General features: G+C 35.9%; 1 protein-coding gene across 2 annotated transcripts in view; it reads left to right on the top strand.

The window, feature by feature from the left end:
• The window catches only part of RNF216 (ring finger protein 216), a 189,741-nt gene that overhangs the window by 63,829 nt on the left and 107,247 nt on the right, over window positions 1-18,665 (top strand). For both annotated transcript variants that reach the window (XM_021008531.2, XM_078152937.1), the window contains exons 5-7: window positions 669-745; window positions 5,666-5,768; window positions 13,967-14,131. In XM_021008531.2, coding sequence (XP_020864190.1) covers window positions 669-745; window positions 5,666-5,768; window positions 13,967-14,131 — 345 coding nt within the window. The remainder of the gene's footprint in view (window positions 1-668; window positions 746-5,665; window positions 5,769-13,966; window positions 14,132-18,665) is intronic.

Genomic DNA, 18,665 nt, shown 5'->3' with positions numbered 1-18,665 from the left:
ATGCCATAGGTTATTGGGCATATTGGCATGGTCATTTTACATATGAAAATTGAGTCAGAAGCTTTTTCTGTGTGCCTGTGCCCCTCTAAAGTACTAGAGTTGGAATAGCAGGAATTCAGGCTCCCTGAGGTAGCACTGGGCTGCTTGGATTGACAGGAGCCTTAGTTTTTTGTTTAATTTGTGCTTATTCCAAATGAAAACCCCAAACACACTGAGTTTTCTGTGATTTGTCAACACAATTTACAGGGTTTTTTTTTTTTACCATTTCTAATGAAAACACTTACAGGTGGTATAAAGAAAACAGCAATGTAGCATAGCTTGAAGAATATTGTACTCGGGATTAAGGAACCCCAGATTCTGTTTTTAGCTCTGCTAGTAATTTCATCTAGGACCTTGGTTTCACCTCCCTGAGCTTCAGTAAAGTGTAGGAATTGGACGTTTAGAGTCTCTTTCAGTCCTAACACTCTAGAATTCCATTCAAACAAAGGAGTCTGAACCCCAGTTACTGGCCTACTTTATAGAGGCCTTAAAGCCTCTTCCAGTGTGTGATGTAATGCAGTAGAAACCATAGTATTCAGAAAGATAATTAAAACAGCTGTATGTTTTTCCTAGGTTTTCTCCAGTTTTATAGTTAATGAAATGGAACTAATATGCTTATTCTTCTCTAGGAAGCAAGGTTTCCAGATGTAGCAAATGGTTATATTGAAGAAATAATACATTTGAAGAATTTTTATGATTTAAATGTGTAAGTATAGAACTTCAAACATATTTTTGTCATAGCAGGTAACTTTTATGTTTGTGTTTTAGAAAACATAACCGTAACAGCAAAATGATCTTGTTTTTTCCCCATTGTGTTTACATCTGGTAGTTTTGGAAGCACACATTCATATAGTTACAGTTCAAATTAGTAGCATCTTTTGGCACTTTCAGTTAATGTATTCTAGGCTTTCCCTTTTTCAGATGATGCTATTGCTAAATTTGGTTATACTTGTAATTTCATTTTTATTATAATTTGACATTTTATGCAATGTTTCAGCAAGATTTTTTTTTTAGTATCACTTTGCAAGAGATTAGACTTCAGCTATTATTCTTGTTCAGCATTTAGATGTTCTTTCTGTAGGTGTCAGTAGGACTTTAATACCTACCTTTGTTTCGGACTATATAGGTAAAAAGTCTTTTCTATTACTGTTTTTTTCCTGTCAGGAAGTAATCTCACTTATATTGAGAAGATATTGGAAACATTTGCAAAGAGATATGCTTGAATGATTAATTTGGTATTTGATTGGAATATTATAGCATTTTGTGGAGTTATATCTATTTATATCTGTTTACTCATGTAAAATAACAAGCAGCCGAAATTGAACAGGCTCGAAGCCTTTGGGATTTATTCGTTCCCTCATTGTTTCTACCCTTTGAATTAACACTGCCCAACCTAAAGGGTCATGTCCATAAAATACTGTAACTCACTTTTTTTAAAAATTAGAATTTTTGGAAACTTTTTATTTGGATATTAAAAGTATTAGCTAAAAAGAGCACTTCCATATACATAGTAAAACATAAAAGAAATATTGAATGAATCTCTTTCTTTTCTTTTTAAATATAAGATGTTCCAGAAGCCTTAGTGCAATTTTAAGCTACTAAAATTGCTGTAGGATTTTTTGGACAACTTGTATATATAAATTCAACATAAAGCTTTCAGAGTTTTGTTTTTTCTGTGAGTTCTTCTGACTTCTGTTGTGTGAATTTTTAATAAATTCTTCAATACCATTCTTTTTTTTTCTTTTTTGACAACTATCCCTAGCTTCCCCTCTCATTTCCAACTCCTCAGAGCCCTACTGGAAAAAAAAATCAAAATCTTTGTAATAAATATGCCTACTCAAGGAAAACAAGTTCCGTATTGGCTAAATTGCTGTGTTTAAAACGTATGTCATATTCTGTACCTTGGGTCCAGTTTCTATATCTAAAATAACTAAAAGAGGAAGTGCCAAGTTTCATTTTAGATTAAAATTTGATATAAACTTTTATCTCATAAATAAAAAAATTCGTGAAAAATCCTTAGGATTAGATATTTAAGGGCAGGTAGGTGGCGCAGTGGATAGAGTACTGGCCCTAAAGTCAGGAGGAATGGAGTTCAAATCTGGCCTCAGACCAAACACTTCACACTTACTAGCTGTGTGACCCTGGGCAAGTCACTTAACCCCAGTTGCCCCCCCCAAAAAAAGGATTAGATATTTACATCTAACTCTAGCTTAGAAGCTCACTTAATTAATTAGACTTATAATAGTGAAGTGTGTGATTAAGTTAGGTAGATTTTTCTAGAATTCTTTATTTCCTGTTGAGTTGTATACAATGCACTTAACTAGTATCACCTTTTACCCATGCTAGATATCTGCGTTTCTTTATCACAAGATAGTAGAATCCAAGCTTCTACTAGAAGCAGTTAGATGCTATTGTCCCACAAATAACAATCTCCATTAACATCTGGATAAAGGAGGATTTTTTTTCTTTTTTTGGTGAGGCAATCAGGGTTAAGTGACTTGCCCAGGGTCACACAGCTAGTAAATGTCAAGTGTCTGAGGCCAGATTTGAACTCGGGTCCTCCTGATTCCAAGGCCAGAGCTCTATCTACTGTGCCACTTAGCTGCTTCTAAAAGGAGGATTTCTTATAGGCTTCTAGCCAGCTTTGATTTCCTTTTGATTTTATCCCTAGATTCGTGGGACAAATTTAATTCTCACAAATAATCTAACCAACGATAATATAATGCATCTCCAAGATAAATAAAAAGCTAAGTTGACCATCACCCAAGTTTCAGTTTCTTTTTTTGTGTGTTTCTTATGCTCTTTGTACATTATTACCTTGAGGGAACTTTTCACAGCAGAAGAGTCCTGACAGGACAGGCAAATTGTTCATAAGATTCACTGGGGAACCATGAAGTTTTTGCTTTAGGGTGCATATTAAGGTCTCTGGCTGGTTAGCCAAGACTTTTAGTCCATGTATTTATATCACTTAAATTTGTCCAGTATTGCTTTGTACTGTAATCATATGTCTAGAGATAAACAGGTTGGAACACTGGTCAGGTTACTTTGCAGAATACTCTCATTTCCATGGCATGTCATGCCTGGACAAGCATGAAATGCAATAAACAGATGGCTGATTTGGGTTCTTGCAAGCCTCTCAATTGACCTTGTACCCTGTGGTATTAATGAATAGTGTTGTGGTTTTGATAAGAGGAAAGTCTTGTAATTAATTCTTGGTGACACTGAATTTAATTTCCATCAAAGTTTTAAACCCCAAAGAGTAGCAGGAAATATAATTAAAATGTAAAGCAAGGTAGGACCCAAAATGCTGTTCTTGAGCAATTCCTCCTTGCTCAATGGAATTCCCATTATTTAGATTTAGGTATGCAAATAACTATGAATATATAAAATAATTTAGTGTGAAGTGACTAGTGAATGAGGGAAAGATTACTTTAAAAAAATCATTGTAGTATAGTACTGCTGACTGTTTAAAATCTTAAAAGATGATGCTATTAAAGTGTCACACTCAGTATACCAGCAAATTTGGAAAACCCAGCAGTGGCCACTGCATTGGAAAAGGTTGGTTTGTGTTCTGTTCTTAAAGAAGAGCAATGCCAAAGAATGTAAAAACTATCAAACAGTTACACTTCATTTGTGCCAGCATGTGCTGGAAAGGTTATGCTTAAGAACTGAGAATTACCAGAATTGCAGGCTGATTTTTGAAGAGTCAGAGAAACTAGAGACCAAATTGCCAACATTTGCTGGATTACAGAGAAAGCAAGGGAGTTTCATTTCTTCTGCATCATTTACTACACTAAAGCCTTTAACTGTAGATCACAACAAATTATGGCAGGTCCTCAAAGAGATGGGAGTACCAGGTCATCTTAGTTGTCTCTTGAAGAAAAACCTGTATGATGATCAAGAAACAACAGTTAAAAGTGAACATGGAACAACTGATTGTTTTAAGATTGAGAAAGGAATACAATAAGGCTGTGTATTATTTATTTAATTTATATGCAGAGTTACATCTTTCAAAATACCAGGCTGGATGAATCAAAAACTGATATTAAGGTTTCCAGGAGAAATATCAACAGTCTCAGATGTGCAGACAATACCACTCTAGCAGAAAGTGAAGAAGGTTTAAGAAGCCTCTTGATGAGGGTAAAGGAAGAGAAAGAGGAGAGAGTAAAATCTGACTTGAAGCTTAAAAGTAAAAAAAAAAGAAAAGTAAGATCATGGCAGCTGGTCCCATCACATCCTGGCAAATAGAGGAAGAATTGATATAGCATCAGATTTTATATTCTTGGGCTCAAAGATGACTGCAGAGTGTGGAATTTGGTATACTGTTTTTCATTTGAACCGTTAGAATTCAACAGAAATCTGAAGGTAACAGATTGTGAATTTTAGATGGCTTTGGCTTCATACCTCCCCATATATATATACTAAGACTTGATCAGTTCACCTAAGGAAGGTAAGGTCTTAGGTACATTGACTCTATGTACAGTAGATAGTAATTTAAAAAGAACACTGATTCATTCAGTGTGTCCATTTCTTCAGTAATCGTATGTCTACACTAAATCAAGCCAGCACTAAGAAAGAGGTTGAGATGGAGGAAGGAGAAGCAAGAAATAATAGCAGGATCTAATTGGAGTGAGAAAATGAACTTTCTGTCCCTGTCCTTTCATTGTCATTTGATCCCTTCAGCAAAGATCCTGTCACTGACTGTTGAGGTAATTTGGGAGTAGTTGGGTGAGTTGTTCAGGTGAGGAACAGTATGAGTCCATTGGAGTTGTGTAGGTCTGCAATGGAGATAATGATGTGTGGCAAGAGTTGCCCTTCGTTTAAAGAAACTATATTGTGTTGGATATTCATAAATTGAGTAGGACTGTTTATATTAATGTCCTTGTCACATTTGGGAAAAATCCCATACAGTTTGCCTAATTTATTAGATCTTGCTGCAGAATGAAGAAATTGGGTTAATGGGATTTGGTGTTTTCTTGTAAGAAGATTCTGCATTATATATATGTTAAATGAAATCAACCTTGCTGTACTGTAGAGGAGGCTGTAACTTAAAATAACTAAATCATTATCCTCTATTCCTGATACATTTGCAAATAACTGAATAAAAATATAAAAGTGTTTACTTATTCCATTATAATGTAAGCTACTTCAGAGTAGGGATTATTTTTCAATTAGTCTTTATGTCTCTAGTATGGAGCCCAAAGTTCCTTGAATGAGTAAGTACTTGTAACTGCTTTTTGAATGAATTATCAGCTTTAATTTATGTGTATATGCAAAAGCATGCAAAACTATTATCTCCTTGGCAGATAATGGCAGTACATAGTAGCACATAGTTCAATCACTTGTCTCCCACTTTTTTGACCTTCATGATTTAGCTATGACTTGGTTGTATCAGCCAACAGATTCAAATATTGAATATGAAGGAGTGAGAATAAATGAACATTGCTACTTCAGATGATTTAAGTTTATTTTTTTTTTTATGGACTGATGGGGTTTTTAGTAAGCTAGTAGCCAGTTGTATTGTAATAGAGAATTTTAATTTCTAATGTTACATTTACCTCACAGTGCAGGTATTTCACTTTGGAGAAATATAAAGGTAATGTTTGTTTTGTTTTGTTTTTTGCAGACTTTGTAATTTTCTTCTGGAAAACCCAGATTATCCAAAGAAGGAAGGCAGAGTGGTTTTAAATCCTAATAGTAGCCTGCTTGCCAGCCAAGATGAGAAAAAGGCAAGTGTAGTATTCTTATTTCTGTGTTTTTCCAATATGCCCTTTAACTTTTTTTAATTATACTAGATTTCAATATAGTATTGTTGTAGGCAGTTTTTTTTGTTGTAATGCCTAGAGTAGGATTTCAAAGTTTTACTCATGTTTTTCTGATATTCGCCAACCTGGGCTATTGTGAAACCTGTATTTAATTTAATTAATTAATTTAACTTCTGCCTTTCTTTTCTTAGTATTCTTCCTTGTCCTCCTTATCTTTAACCCTCTAGCCAAAAAGAGCCCTAAAACAACAACAAAAAAAAGACTAAAGCTTTTAATTTCATAATTAGTTACAGAGTCAAGATTTCCTAGTTCTCCCAACACACCTCCTCCACAAACAAACTAGTAAACACATCAGACTGAATTCTGATCAGGAAAGTCAAGAAAAACAGTAAGTCGTTTAAGAGAGGTCTCTGGACACTAGCGAGAGGCCATCCAGGAGCCCAGTGCAGTCGTAGAAATAGCAACAGTGAGACTGGGAGTGTTCCAGCATCCAAGGACAGAAAGGAAACCAAGAGTATAGCAGGGCAGGAAGCACTGGGACAGAAAGAGATCGAAGTGGATCCCTAGACTAGTGCTAGGAGCAAGAATAGGTGCCACCTGGCAGCTCTGTTACTCATTACCCAGTTCTAGATCATCAGTCCAGGGCAAAGAGGAGCAGTCACAACTGAGGATGGGGCTCTAGTTGAGTACCAAGTACAAAACCAATTCTAGGAACTTAGCTGTGTGATTCTGAGCCTGGGAGTAGAGCAGTGACTCAGTTGTAACCTTAGCATAGCCTGCAATGGTCCGAAAAGCATCCTAGAACCCAGGAATAGAAAGAGAACCAAGGGGCAGCTGGGTGCATAATGCATAGAGCAGCGGCCCTGAAGTCAGGAAGACCTGAGTTCAAATCCGATCTCAGACCAAACACTTAACACTTACTAGCTGTGTGATGACCCTGGGCAAGTCACTTAACCCCAATTGCCTAGAAATAAAAAAAAAAAAATTAAAAAAGAGAACCAAGATAGAGCACCAGAGCAAGAGATTGGTGCAGGAATGAGGTGCCATTTGGCAGCTCTGTCACTCATTACTCAGTTCTGGGTCACAGATCCAGGGCAGAGGATAGTGACTGTAATCTAGTGAGGGCCCCTAGTTAAGAACTGAACAAAAACAAATTCTAGAAACTTATCTGTGTGGCTCCTTGAGCGCAGGAGCAGAGCAGTGACTTGGCTCTAACCAATAACCTGCCACACAATCCTGAAGTAGAAAAACTTCAAAAAAAGAGTTAAAGAACACTACCAAGGGGAGCCAGTAGCTCAGTCGCTCTTAACCTTCAGAACCTGACACTGGGCTAACAGTGACTGAGTCCAGCAACAGTCTACTGAAACTCAACTGAAGAACTTAACCTGAGTCAGGAACTTGGCAGAGTTCAGGCCAAGAGGTTTGTAAACATCTGTCGCTGTATCACAACACTTTGGAAGCACTGAAAGCTTGTAGGTCCCTAGACTGAGCTGTGAAAATAGCTGAAGAAAATAAAAGCTCAGGCCAGACATCCTCCCCTCTCCCTCAACACTGTGAGGCCAAAGTCAAGAAGTAGACTGGAAGAATGAGCAAACAAAAAGCAACTGAACATAAAGACCTACTGTAGTTTTTGGGAAACTCAAGGCATAAACACAGAAGACAATGACTTGGAAAGTCCTACAAGCAAAGCTCAAAGAGAAATGCACATTGGGCACAAGTATAGCAAGAATTCCAAGAAGAGTTAAAGGAAGAGCTAAAGAAAGATTTTTAAAGGAGCCTGAAAAATAAAAAAAATAAGAGCAGTAGAGGAAAAAATGGAAAAAGAAATGAGAGGTAACCAAGATTGTTATAAAAAGAGAATTAATAGCTTGGTAAAAAGAGGTATAAAATATTATGAAAGAAAATAAGTGCTTAAAAATTAGGATTGGACATCAAAAAATAGTAAAACAGAGTCAAAATTCTGAAAAAAATAGAGAAGGTATAAAGTATTTGTCAGGAAAAACTGAGCAGGAAAATAGATCAAGGAGAGATAATTAAAGAATGATTGTTAAATGAAAAATAAAGAATTGGTCTTCCCAAAAGTTATAAACAGCAACAACAAAGAGCTTAGACATATTTAAAGAAATTATAAGAGAAAATTGCCAAGATAGCTTAAAACCAGAGGGCAAAGTAGACATTGAAAGAATCCATTAGTCACTTCCTGAAAGAAACCCCAAAGTAAAAATTTCCAGGAATGCTTTAGCTAAAATCTAGAACTTTCATGTCAAGGAGAAAGTAGTTCAAGTAGCCAAGATATAATTAAAGTACTATGGAGCCACAGTCAGAATCACACAAGACTTAGCAGCTACTATTTTAAAGGAATGGAGGGCTTAGAATATGATATTCTGGAAGGGAAAGGATCTGGAATTGCAACCTAAAATTATTTACCTCTAGCAGAACTATTATAGTGGAGGACGTCAATTTACTCTTCTCAGACCTAGATAAATTTAACCACAAAGTAAATGGGAAAGAAGTTAAAAAGATGAATAAAATTTTAGGAAAGTTAGATATGATACACCCAGAGAAAATTGAAGGGCAATATTAAGGAGTATACCTATTTACTCAGTTTATTCATTGTACAAGACTCTTTCACAAAAATTGACCATGTATTAAGATATAAAATTCTCACAAACAAATGCAGAAAAGCAGAAATGCTAAGTGCAGTTTTTTTTAGTACAGTGAAAATTTCATTCAATAAAGAGCCTTTGAAACATAGATTAAAAATTAATTGGAAACTAAATAACTTAATGCTAAAGAACAAATTATAGAAACAATAATTTCATTATAAATAATGACAGCAGTGAGACAACATAACAAAATTTGGGAAGCAGCCAAAGCAGTATTTAAGGAAAAGTATATATGTCTGAATACTGATTATCAATAAAGGAGAGAAAGAGCAGATCAATAAATTGAGCATGCAACTAAAAAAATTAGAAAACCAACAAGATTAAACCTCCAACTAACCAACAATTTAGGAATTCTGAAAATCAAAGGAGAAACTTGAAAATTTAAAATGAAAAAAGCCATTGAACTAACAAAACTAGGAACTGTTTTATTTTAAGGGAAAAACCCAAAAAAATAGATAAGTCATTGGCTAATTTCATTTTTTAAAAAGAAAACCAAATCATTAGTATCAAAAATGAAAAGAGTAAATTTGCAAGCAATGAAAATGAAATAAAAGCAATTATTAAAAGCTATTTTGCCTAACTCTATGCCAGTAAAACTGATACTCTTAATGAAATGCGTGGCTATTTATAAAAATGTATAAATTGCCAAGATTAACAGAAGAGGAAAACTCATCCTAGAAAAAGAAATCAAACAAGCCATAAATGAACTAAGGAAAAAAAAACCAATCTAGTAAGAGATGGATTTTCAATAAATTCTACCAACAACTAATTCTAATACTACACAAAGTGTTCAGAAAAAATAGGTAAAGAATCTTACCAAACTCCTTTGTTGACACAAATATAGTCTTGACACCTAAGCCTGGGAGAATCAAAATGGAAAATGAAAACTGTAGACCAATTTCCTTAATAAGATTGATGCAAAAATTCTAAATAAGACACTAGCAAAGAGATTACAGCAATATATCATAAAAATCATATGCCAGTATCAACAACAAAACCAACAGAAACCACATGATCATCTCAATAGATGCAGAAAAAGCTTTTGATAAAATACAACACCCATTCCTATTAAAAACACTAGAAAGCATAGGTATAAATGGAGTCTTCCTTAAAATAATAAATAGCATACATCTAAAACCTTCAGCAAGCATTATATGTAATGGGGACAGACTAGAAGCATTTCCAATAAGATCGGGGTTGAAACAAGGATGTCCATTATCACCACTGTTATTCAGTATTGTACTGGAAACCTTAGGATAGCAATAAGAGAAGAAAAAGAAATTAAAGGCATTAGAATAGGCAAAGAAGAAACAAAGCTGTCACTCTTTGCAGATGACATGATGATATACTTAGAGAATCAAGTAAAAAACTACTTGAAATAATGAACAACTTTAGCAAAGTTGCAGGCTATAAAATAAACCCACATAAATCATCAGCATTTCTATATATTGTCAACAAAGCCCAACAGCAAGAGATAGAAAAAGAAATCCCATTCAGACTTACTGTAGACATTATAAAATATTTAGGAGTCTACCTCCTGAAACAAACCCAGGAACTCTGTGAACACAATTACAAAACACTTTTCACACAAATAAAATCAGATCTAAATAATTGGAAAGACATCGGTTGCTCATGGGTAGGCTGAGCTAATATAATAAAAATGACAATCCTACCTAAGCTAATTTACTTATTCAGTGCCATACCAATCAAACTACCAAGAAATTATTTTATAGAGTTAGAAAAAATAATAACAAGATTCATTTGGAAAAACAAAAGGTCCAGAATATCAAAGGAACTAATGAAAAGAAATGCAGGGGAAGGTGGCCTAGCAATTCCAGATCTTAAATTGTATTAGAAAGCAGCAATCAACAAAACTGCTTGGTACTGGCTAAGAAATAGGGAGGTGGATCAGTGGAATAGGTTAAATATGCAAGACACAGTAGTCAGTGACTATAGTAATCTATTATTTGATAAACCCAAAGACCCCAGCTTCTGGGGATAAGAACCCACTCTTTGAAAAAAAACTGCTGGGAAAACTGGAAAAGAATATGGCAGAAACTAGGCATAGACCCAAATCTCACACCATATACCAAAATAAAGTCAAAATGGGTTTATGACTTAGATATAAAGGCTGATACCATAAGTAAACTGGGAGAACAAGGAATAGTTTACCTATTAGATCTATGGAAAACAGAGGAATTCATGACCAACAGGAGATAGAGAATATTATGAAAAGCAAAATGGATAATTTTGATGACATTAAATTGAAAGGTTTTTGCACAAACAAAGCCAATGCAACTAAGATTAGAAGGAAGGTAGAAAATTGGGAAAGAATTTTTACAACCAGTCTCTCTGATAAAGGCCTCATTTCTAAAATATATAATTAAGACAAATTTATAAGAATACAAGCCATTCCCCAGTTGATAAATGGTCAAAGGATATGAACAGACAGTTCTCAGATGAAGAAATTAAAGCCATCTATAGTCATATGAAAAAATGCTCTAAATTGTTATTGATTAGAGAAATGCAAATCAAAACAACTCTGAGGTACCACATCATACCTATCAGATTGGCCAACATGACAAAACAGGAAAATGATAAATGTTGGAGAAGATGTGGGAAAATTGGAACACTAATACATTGTGAAATGATCCAACCATTTTGGAGAACAATTTGGAACTATGCCCAAAGGGGTATAAAAATGTGCATACCCTTTGATCCAGCAATAGCACTTCTGAGGCTATATCCCAAAGAGATCAAACAAATGGGAAAAGGACCCACATGTACAAAAATATTCATAGCAGCTCTTTTGTGGTGGCAAAGAATTGGAAATTGAGAGGATGCCCATCAATTGGGGAATGGCTGAGCAAGTTGTGGTACATGAATGTAATGGAATACTATTGTGCTATAAGAAATGAGGAACAGGCTGACTTCAGAAAACCCTGGAAAGCTTATATGGTCTGATGCTGAGTGAAGTGAGCAGAACCAAGAGGACTTTGTACACAATAACAGCCACGTTATGCAATGACTAATATTGTTAAACTGAACCGTTCTCAGCATTACAAGGATCTAAGACATCTCCAGAGGCCTCGTGATGAAAAGTGCTGTCCACATCCAAAGAAAGAAGTATGGAAGTCGCTATCACTTATTTTTACCTTTTGTTGAGTTTTGTTTCCTCTTTCTGATGGTTCCACATATTGGTTTTAATTTTTACTTACAACCTCACTAATGTGAAAATATGTTTAATGGGTATGTAAATGTAAAGCCTATGTCAGATTGTGCGCCGTCTTGGGGAGGGTGGGGGGGAGGAAGGGGGAGAAAAATTTTCAACTCAAAAGCATATGGAAGTGATTGTTGATAAATCAAAAAAAATTAATTTTTAAAAAAATCGTATTCCAAGACCAGAGTGGGTTTATACCAGGAAGGCAAGGCTGATTAATATTAGGGAAACTGTTAGCATAACTGACCATATTAGCAAAAAACACAATAAAAAATCATATGATCATATCAATGGATGCAGAAAAGGCTTTTGACAAAATACAGCACCCATTCCTATTAAAAATATAGTAATAAATGGAGCATTCCCTAAAATGATAGGTAGTACCTATCGAAAACCAAGAAACAAGCTTTGTCTGTCGTGGGGATAGGCTTAGAAGGCTTTCTGGTAATATCTGGGATGAAGCAAGAACGTCTGTGATCACCACTGTTGTTCAGTATCATATTAGAAATGCTGTCTAAATCATTAAGACAAGAAAAAGATATTGAAAGAACAAACATAGGCAATGACGAAACAAAACTGTCATTCCACACATAAGTTTTACTTCATAGACAACCTTAGTGAGTCAGCTAAAAAACTAATTAAAATAATTAACAGTTTAAGCAAAATTGCAAGATGTAAAACCTATGGAAATCATCAACATTTCTGAATATTACCAACAAAATTCAGCAGGAAAAAATAAAAAGAGAAATACTACAGATGCCAGGAAGACTCCCAAGTATTTTATACCATCTTCAGTATAAAATACTTGGGAGTCTTCCTGCCAAGACACACACAGGAACAATATGAACACAATATAAAAGAACTTCATAGAAGTAAAGACTGATCTAAATAATTGGAGAAATATTAATTGCTCATGGGTAGGCTGAGGCAATATAATGAAAATGACAATACTACCTAAATTAATTTACTATTTAGTGCATACCAATCGAATTACCAGAGAATTACTTTATAGAGCTAGAAAAAGAATAACAAAGTTCATCTGGAGGAACAAAAGATCAGAAATATTAAGGGCACTCATGAAATAAAAATATGAAGCATGGAGGACTAGCAATATCAAATCTCAGACTGTACTACAAGGCTGTAATCATCAAAACAGTTTGGTACTGGGTAAGAGATTGATCGGTAGAAGATTTTTGTTCAGTTTCAGTCATGTCAAACTCTTTGTGACCCCATTTAGGGATTTCTTGGCAAAGATAGCGGTAGTGTGGTTTGTCATTTCCTTCTCCAGCTCATTTTATAGATTAGGAAACTGAAGCAAAGAAGGTTAAATGACTTGACCAGGAATCCGCAGCTAGTAAGTATTTATAATAGCTCTTTTTGCATTAGCAAAAAATCAGAACTTAGGGGATGCCCATCAATTAGGGAATGGCTGAGCAAGTTGAATAAATGTAATGGAATACTGTTGTGCTGTAAGAAATGTTGTTACAGATGGTTTCAGAACTTACACAAAGTGAAGTGAGCAAAAACACAGGAACAATTTATACAGTAACAGCAATATTGTGGAAATAATCAACCCTGAAGAACTTAGTAATTCTAATCAACACAGTGACCAACCACAATTCCCAAGAACTCATGATGAAACATGCCCTCCACCTCCAAATACAGAACTGTTGGACTCAGTGGATTGAAGCATATTTTTTTCTTTTTCTTTCTTTTTTTGGAACATGGCTAAAGTGGAAATTTGTTTTGTGTGTCTATATATATTTGTAATTTTGATTGCCTTCTTGATTGGTGGAGTTGGAGGAGATAATTTGGAACGAAAATAAAATTGATTGGCAGGGGGGAAATGACCTAGTCCCAACAAAAGATAACAGACAATGTGAACTAGATATTACTCCCGGCTAATATCTTGTTTTAAAATTAAGTAAGAGCACTGTAATCTCAGGAGGCCTCTATTTTCTGATCTCTATTTCAGTGACTGAACAAAATAGAAGTCAAAAAATAAAGGAAAAAGAAATTTGCCACTGAGAAATGTAAAAACGAAACAGAACTGTAGAACTACTACTTTGGATTCTGTTGCTCTTCCTGTCCCCTCTCTCTCCCTCTTGCTTTCTTTTTCCCCCTCCCTCTCTTCCTCTTATTAATTCATGTATTCCCATGTCATGGGACACAGTTGTTTTGAGACAACTTGAAGGTCCTTTGTATATTTGTTTGTTGTGTTGAAAACAAATCCCATTAACAAATTTTATTAGTTTTCAACTTCTCTTTCATTTCAGGTGTCTAAAGTGGACTATTTTGACTTTTCTAAACTTACTCCTCTTGACCAGCGTTGCTTTATGCAAGCTACTGATCTACTCATGGAAGATTTCAAAATGCTCAGCACTCAGGACATCAAGTGGGCACTACATGAGCTCAAGGGACACTATGCAATCACCCGAAAGGTCATCTACTTATGTTTTTGGGTTCTTTTTCATATCCATCTCCTACTTCTTCCCCTAGTATCTAGATGAAGAGGTCAGGTTAAAGGATTGAGTGTGATTTCTCTTGGAGAACAAAAAGTGAAGGTGTGGCCTTTGGGGGAGGTTGGGATGGAAGATTCTAAGGAGATCACAGATTTTGAAGGATTCTGAGAAGTCTCCTAGGCTAAAACCCTTTATTTTGCTATTGAAGAGTCTGAGGCCCAAAGAGGTTGCCCTAAGTCACACAGGTAGGACTGAGTAGAGGAGAAATTTGATCTTTTTCCTTTCTCCTATGGACTTAAAGAAGAGCAAAAATGTGATAGACATAAAAATCATCTTCATGGCAGGATGCTAAAATATTAAGATTGATTACTAAGGGGAGTGATAAAGTATTCTTCTTTGGAAATCTTTAAGAAAAGACTAGATCTGTTACACTAAGAAATAAAAGGGACTAAAACCTGCTGTACCTATTTGGAAAATCATTGAGACTAACATGTAACAAGGATTCTCATAGTATGAAACAGCCCCGTCGGCCTGTGCGTGGTGTGTTCTATACTTTTCACACACATACACTTCATGTTTCTCATAAATAGCCATGATATTGGTGTGTCTTTGGGTTGTTGATCCTTGCAGAAAACACCACCACTCCTTGTCAACATTGCTGCTGCTGTGGCTAGTCTTGAAAAAGTTCCTCCCTCATCTGATCGGTATCTAGTTAGGAGGCTGCAGGAGATTACTGGTTGATTCTTTTTGTCTACTTGGACCAGATACTGATCCCAGGTTGGAGGTGCTAGTGACCAAAGGAAGTGTGTTTGACCGTAGGATGTCTCCAAGACTTTTCCTAGGAGGTAGTTAGTTCCTATACCTGCCCAAGCAACCTTAGGTATAACCTGCATTGTTTATGACCTGGCATTTTCCCAGCTTGCATTGTAGAGTGACTTATGACCAGAAACACCCCTGCTTTGCTAAGAATTTTGTTATCTGTTTGCATACTGGAGAAAAGTATTATGAAAGGACAGATGGGAGGAAGGAAGGTAGAAAATATATTTTTTACATATATATATTCAAATGAGAAACCTATTTTCTGTAAACATTATGAAAAAAGGAATGCTTCTTAGTCAAGAATGGAAATTAGAATTTGTGGTTACAGTGAAATTCTGAGGTACCTCAGTCTGATTTCTTTGAAAGATTTATAAAGTCAGATCTTTGTTGTCCAATGGGGTAGGACTTGGTGAAGTAACATGGACTTTCACATTCAATTCAGTGGTTATTTATTAAATGCCTACTACATGTAGTTCTCACTTTATGTAAGTGGAGTGTTCCACAGATTTTTACGTAATGTGAATTTCCCTTTGGACATGGGGGGTAAGGCAAGGGTGGAGGAAGGAAGGGGGCTATGTGTCCACAAAAGGAAGCTGTCACAGAATTTAAGGACACGTTGGGGCCAGGGATAGAGAAACAAGAGTGGAAAGAGGAAAATGGGGAGGTCCTGGGACCAGCCATGTGGGGGCCAGACACAGACAGGAGAGGATGGGGACAGATATATGGTACCTGAGTGAGGACTGTTAGGGGCTAGATATGTGGGCGTCAGAGGACAGTGGTCTCTTCTCTTGGCTTTGCAGATCTATAGCAAAGCCCCTGTCTGCCAAAACCCTGTCTCGTGGTGGTTTCTCTGGGTGCTTTGACTTGGAGTGGTTTTTTTTGTTTTGTTTTGTTTTTGTTTTTGTTTTATTGGGGGGAGGCCTCAGAGTGCTGAGCAGAGGGACAGGAAGGGAGAGAGACAGAGAGAGAAGGGGACAGTACTGTACAGTAAAGTTAACGTAAGTGGTTTCTTACGATGCAAATTTCTTTCAGAATTGTTTACGTAAAATTCAATTTGTGTAATGTGAATTTATGTAAAGCAAGGACTGTCTATATGTGCAGTTCCCATGAGCTGGGAATCCAAAGACAAAACAAACAGCAACCCCCACCTTCGAGGAGTTGATGTTCTACCAGAGGAGTTAAAACATTTGCATAGATGAGTCAGCACTCTACAGTATTTAGCTTCCCACTTGAGAGTAGGTGACAGAAATTTGTAGTGGACCCTAGGGTGCACAGTTATGTAATTTGCACCAGTGGCGTTCAGAAGCTCATGAGTAGGATCAGAGAGGGTAGATTGATAAGGGATACTCCGAAGTTGGTGTTTGACAAGTTATGAGTGCCAATGGGACAAGAGGGTAAGGAATTCAGGGGTGACGTATGAGTTGAGGTGGTGAAGCAGTAGAATTAATATTTCAAAAAGGAAAGTGAAGAAGACCAAGAGTTCAGAGTAACTGAAAATTGTGGTGAGGGCAGCAAAGATGAAGAATAGGTTTAGGGTGACTGTACATGTATAACCTATATCAAATTGCTTGCCTTCTCAATGAGGAGGGAGGAAGAGAATTTGAAACTCAAAATTTTATAAAAATAAATGTTAAAAGTTTTTTACATGCAATTGAGGGGAAAAAATTGCAGGGAAAAATAGGTCCAAGAGAAGCAAACCAGAGGAAGAAGATGGAGGGACAAAAGTTAAGAGTACTTGCCAAAACATTATTTCAATGGGCTTCTCTATATTTTACAAAATAAGTTTTACATTGTAACATTTAAAACTGCTTTGGAACTTCATAATGCTATTCCTAGGTAGGACCTATGTCTTAGGACTTACAGCTATAGTTTTCTGGTCACTTAAACTCTGGATTGAGTTCAGGTTTTCATGCTTCTGATGTGGTAAAACAGAGCCTCAGATGTAATATAAGTATGTGAGAGATGGCATCCTAATTTGCAGTGCACATTGACGATCCAGGAGCTCTGCAGATACAGACAAAGCTCACAGTTCTGAACAGTCTGTATAGTAGATTTTTTTTTTAGTACCAATAGTTGTATATTGAGGCAAGATTCCTGATGATTACATTGCAGTCTACACATTTTCTAAGCCTTTAATTTTTTACTTCTGTTCTCTGGAAACTATGTGAAAGCTAACTGGTTTTAATGAAGCAACTTAACAGCTACAAAAAGAAGCCTTAAAATTTGGAGTAAGAGCTTTCACAGGGGCTGTATATAGATAAATCCATTGTCTTTATCTTAGCTATCTTGGTTAATCAATCAACAAACATTTATTACACACCTATGTGCCAGGCACTGGGGATACAGATACAAAAATAGAGCATTCTATTCCCTCTTTCCATCAGACTTGTTCCAGAATGATGGCTTTTCTTCCTCATAGTTCTATCTTCTCTGCTTGATAATTTAGTAAAGTTGAAGCTCACTCTTTGACCTTGTAATCATGTTTTTAGTGGCAAACTGTGGTGTCATAATTCTCAGATTATTTCACCACAGGACGAAACAAGCTGAAGAAAACAAGCCGGGGGTAGAGGTGGGTGGGAGAGATGTATGCAAGAAACCTTTACAAAGTAGCATCTTTTAGAACAGCAGGAAAAGACCGTAAATTACTAGCAAACTATTTTATTTTTTAGATCTGGTCATTTCATCTCAGAGTTCCCCAAAGTATTTTGCTAAAACTCTCCTGTTGATGTATAGCTGTTTGAGTAGAGCCTGTGTGGTAACGGTGACTGTATAGTTAGGAAAACCTGATAGCCCGCTGGTGTGGCAATTAATACTGAATGGAAGGAGCTCTGGACCAGAAGCTCTATTCTCAGCTCAGCAGCTACCATTATGACCTTGGACAAGTCTCTTCATTTTTAATGGGCTTCAGTTTCTTCATCTGTAAAATAAGAACTATGGATGATATACTCTCAGAGATCCCCTCCAATTCAATTCTATGATTCAGCAAAGTACTTCTTCAGTGTTTCGCTAATGTTTTGATTGTTTGGGGAGAGGTGATTTTATTTTTAAAGTATGTTCTCCACTGCTCCAAACCAAAACGAAAAATTATTCCTAAATGAATAATTATCCTAAAATGTATTTTGAAGAACTTTTACTTCTTTGAGATGACCTAAAGCCATAATCTCGTTTTGTAGTTGATAATTATAATAAAACATTTGTTCAGAAAGAGTAATTCATTGCAACAGCTGATCTCTCTTGAATGAAGGAGCTTAACTTTGTAATAGGACATTTCTGTGATAAAATCACCTAATGTTACTTTGCTAAGTAATGGGAGAGAATTTTTTCCATAGGTGTCATTAAGTTAAGCATTATTTACTTTTTAACTCTATTTCTTCTCCCCAGCTCCATGATTTCCATAAGAAAATCCATAAGAGATGCAAACATCTCTCTTACAAGAAAAAAAAAACCACAGCTCAAGGATCTTGAATAGGCTATGCATATCATAAGTTCTCCTGGATCAAGAATGTGCTCTCTATTAATATTGTATTCTGCATATTGCTAGTATTATAGAAGTCACTTACTAAATGTTCTGACACTGTTTGCAAAACATTCCACATTTGTGGTCCCCTATTATTCAAATGAAAGAGGAAAGATGCCATTTCCTGTTCTCTTCTGGCCCAAAGCATTCAGCTTCATTTTTTGCACTTTTATCACT

Source organism: Phascolarctos cinereus, unplaced genomic scaffold (assembly GCF_003287225.1).
Source record: "Phascolarctos cinereus isolate Bilbo 61053 unplaced genomic scaffold, phaCin_HiC Scaffold_4;HRSCAF=312, whole genome shotgun sequence".
Taxonomy (NCBI): Eukaryota; Metazoa; Chordata; class Mammalia; order Diprotodontia; family Phascolarctidae; genus Phascolarctos; species Phascolarctos cinereus.
The sequence above is the reverse complement of the archived record's forward strand: the minus strand, read 5'-3'. Positions and strand labels throughout refer to the sequence as shown.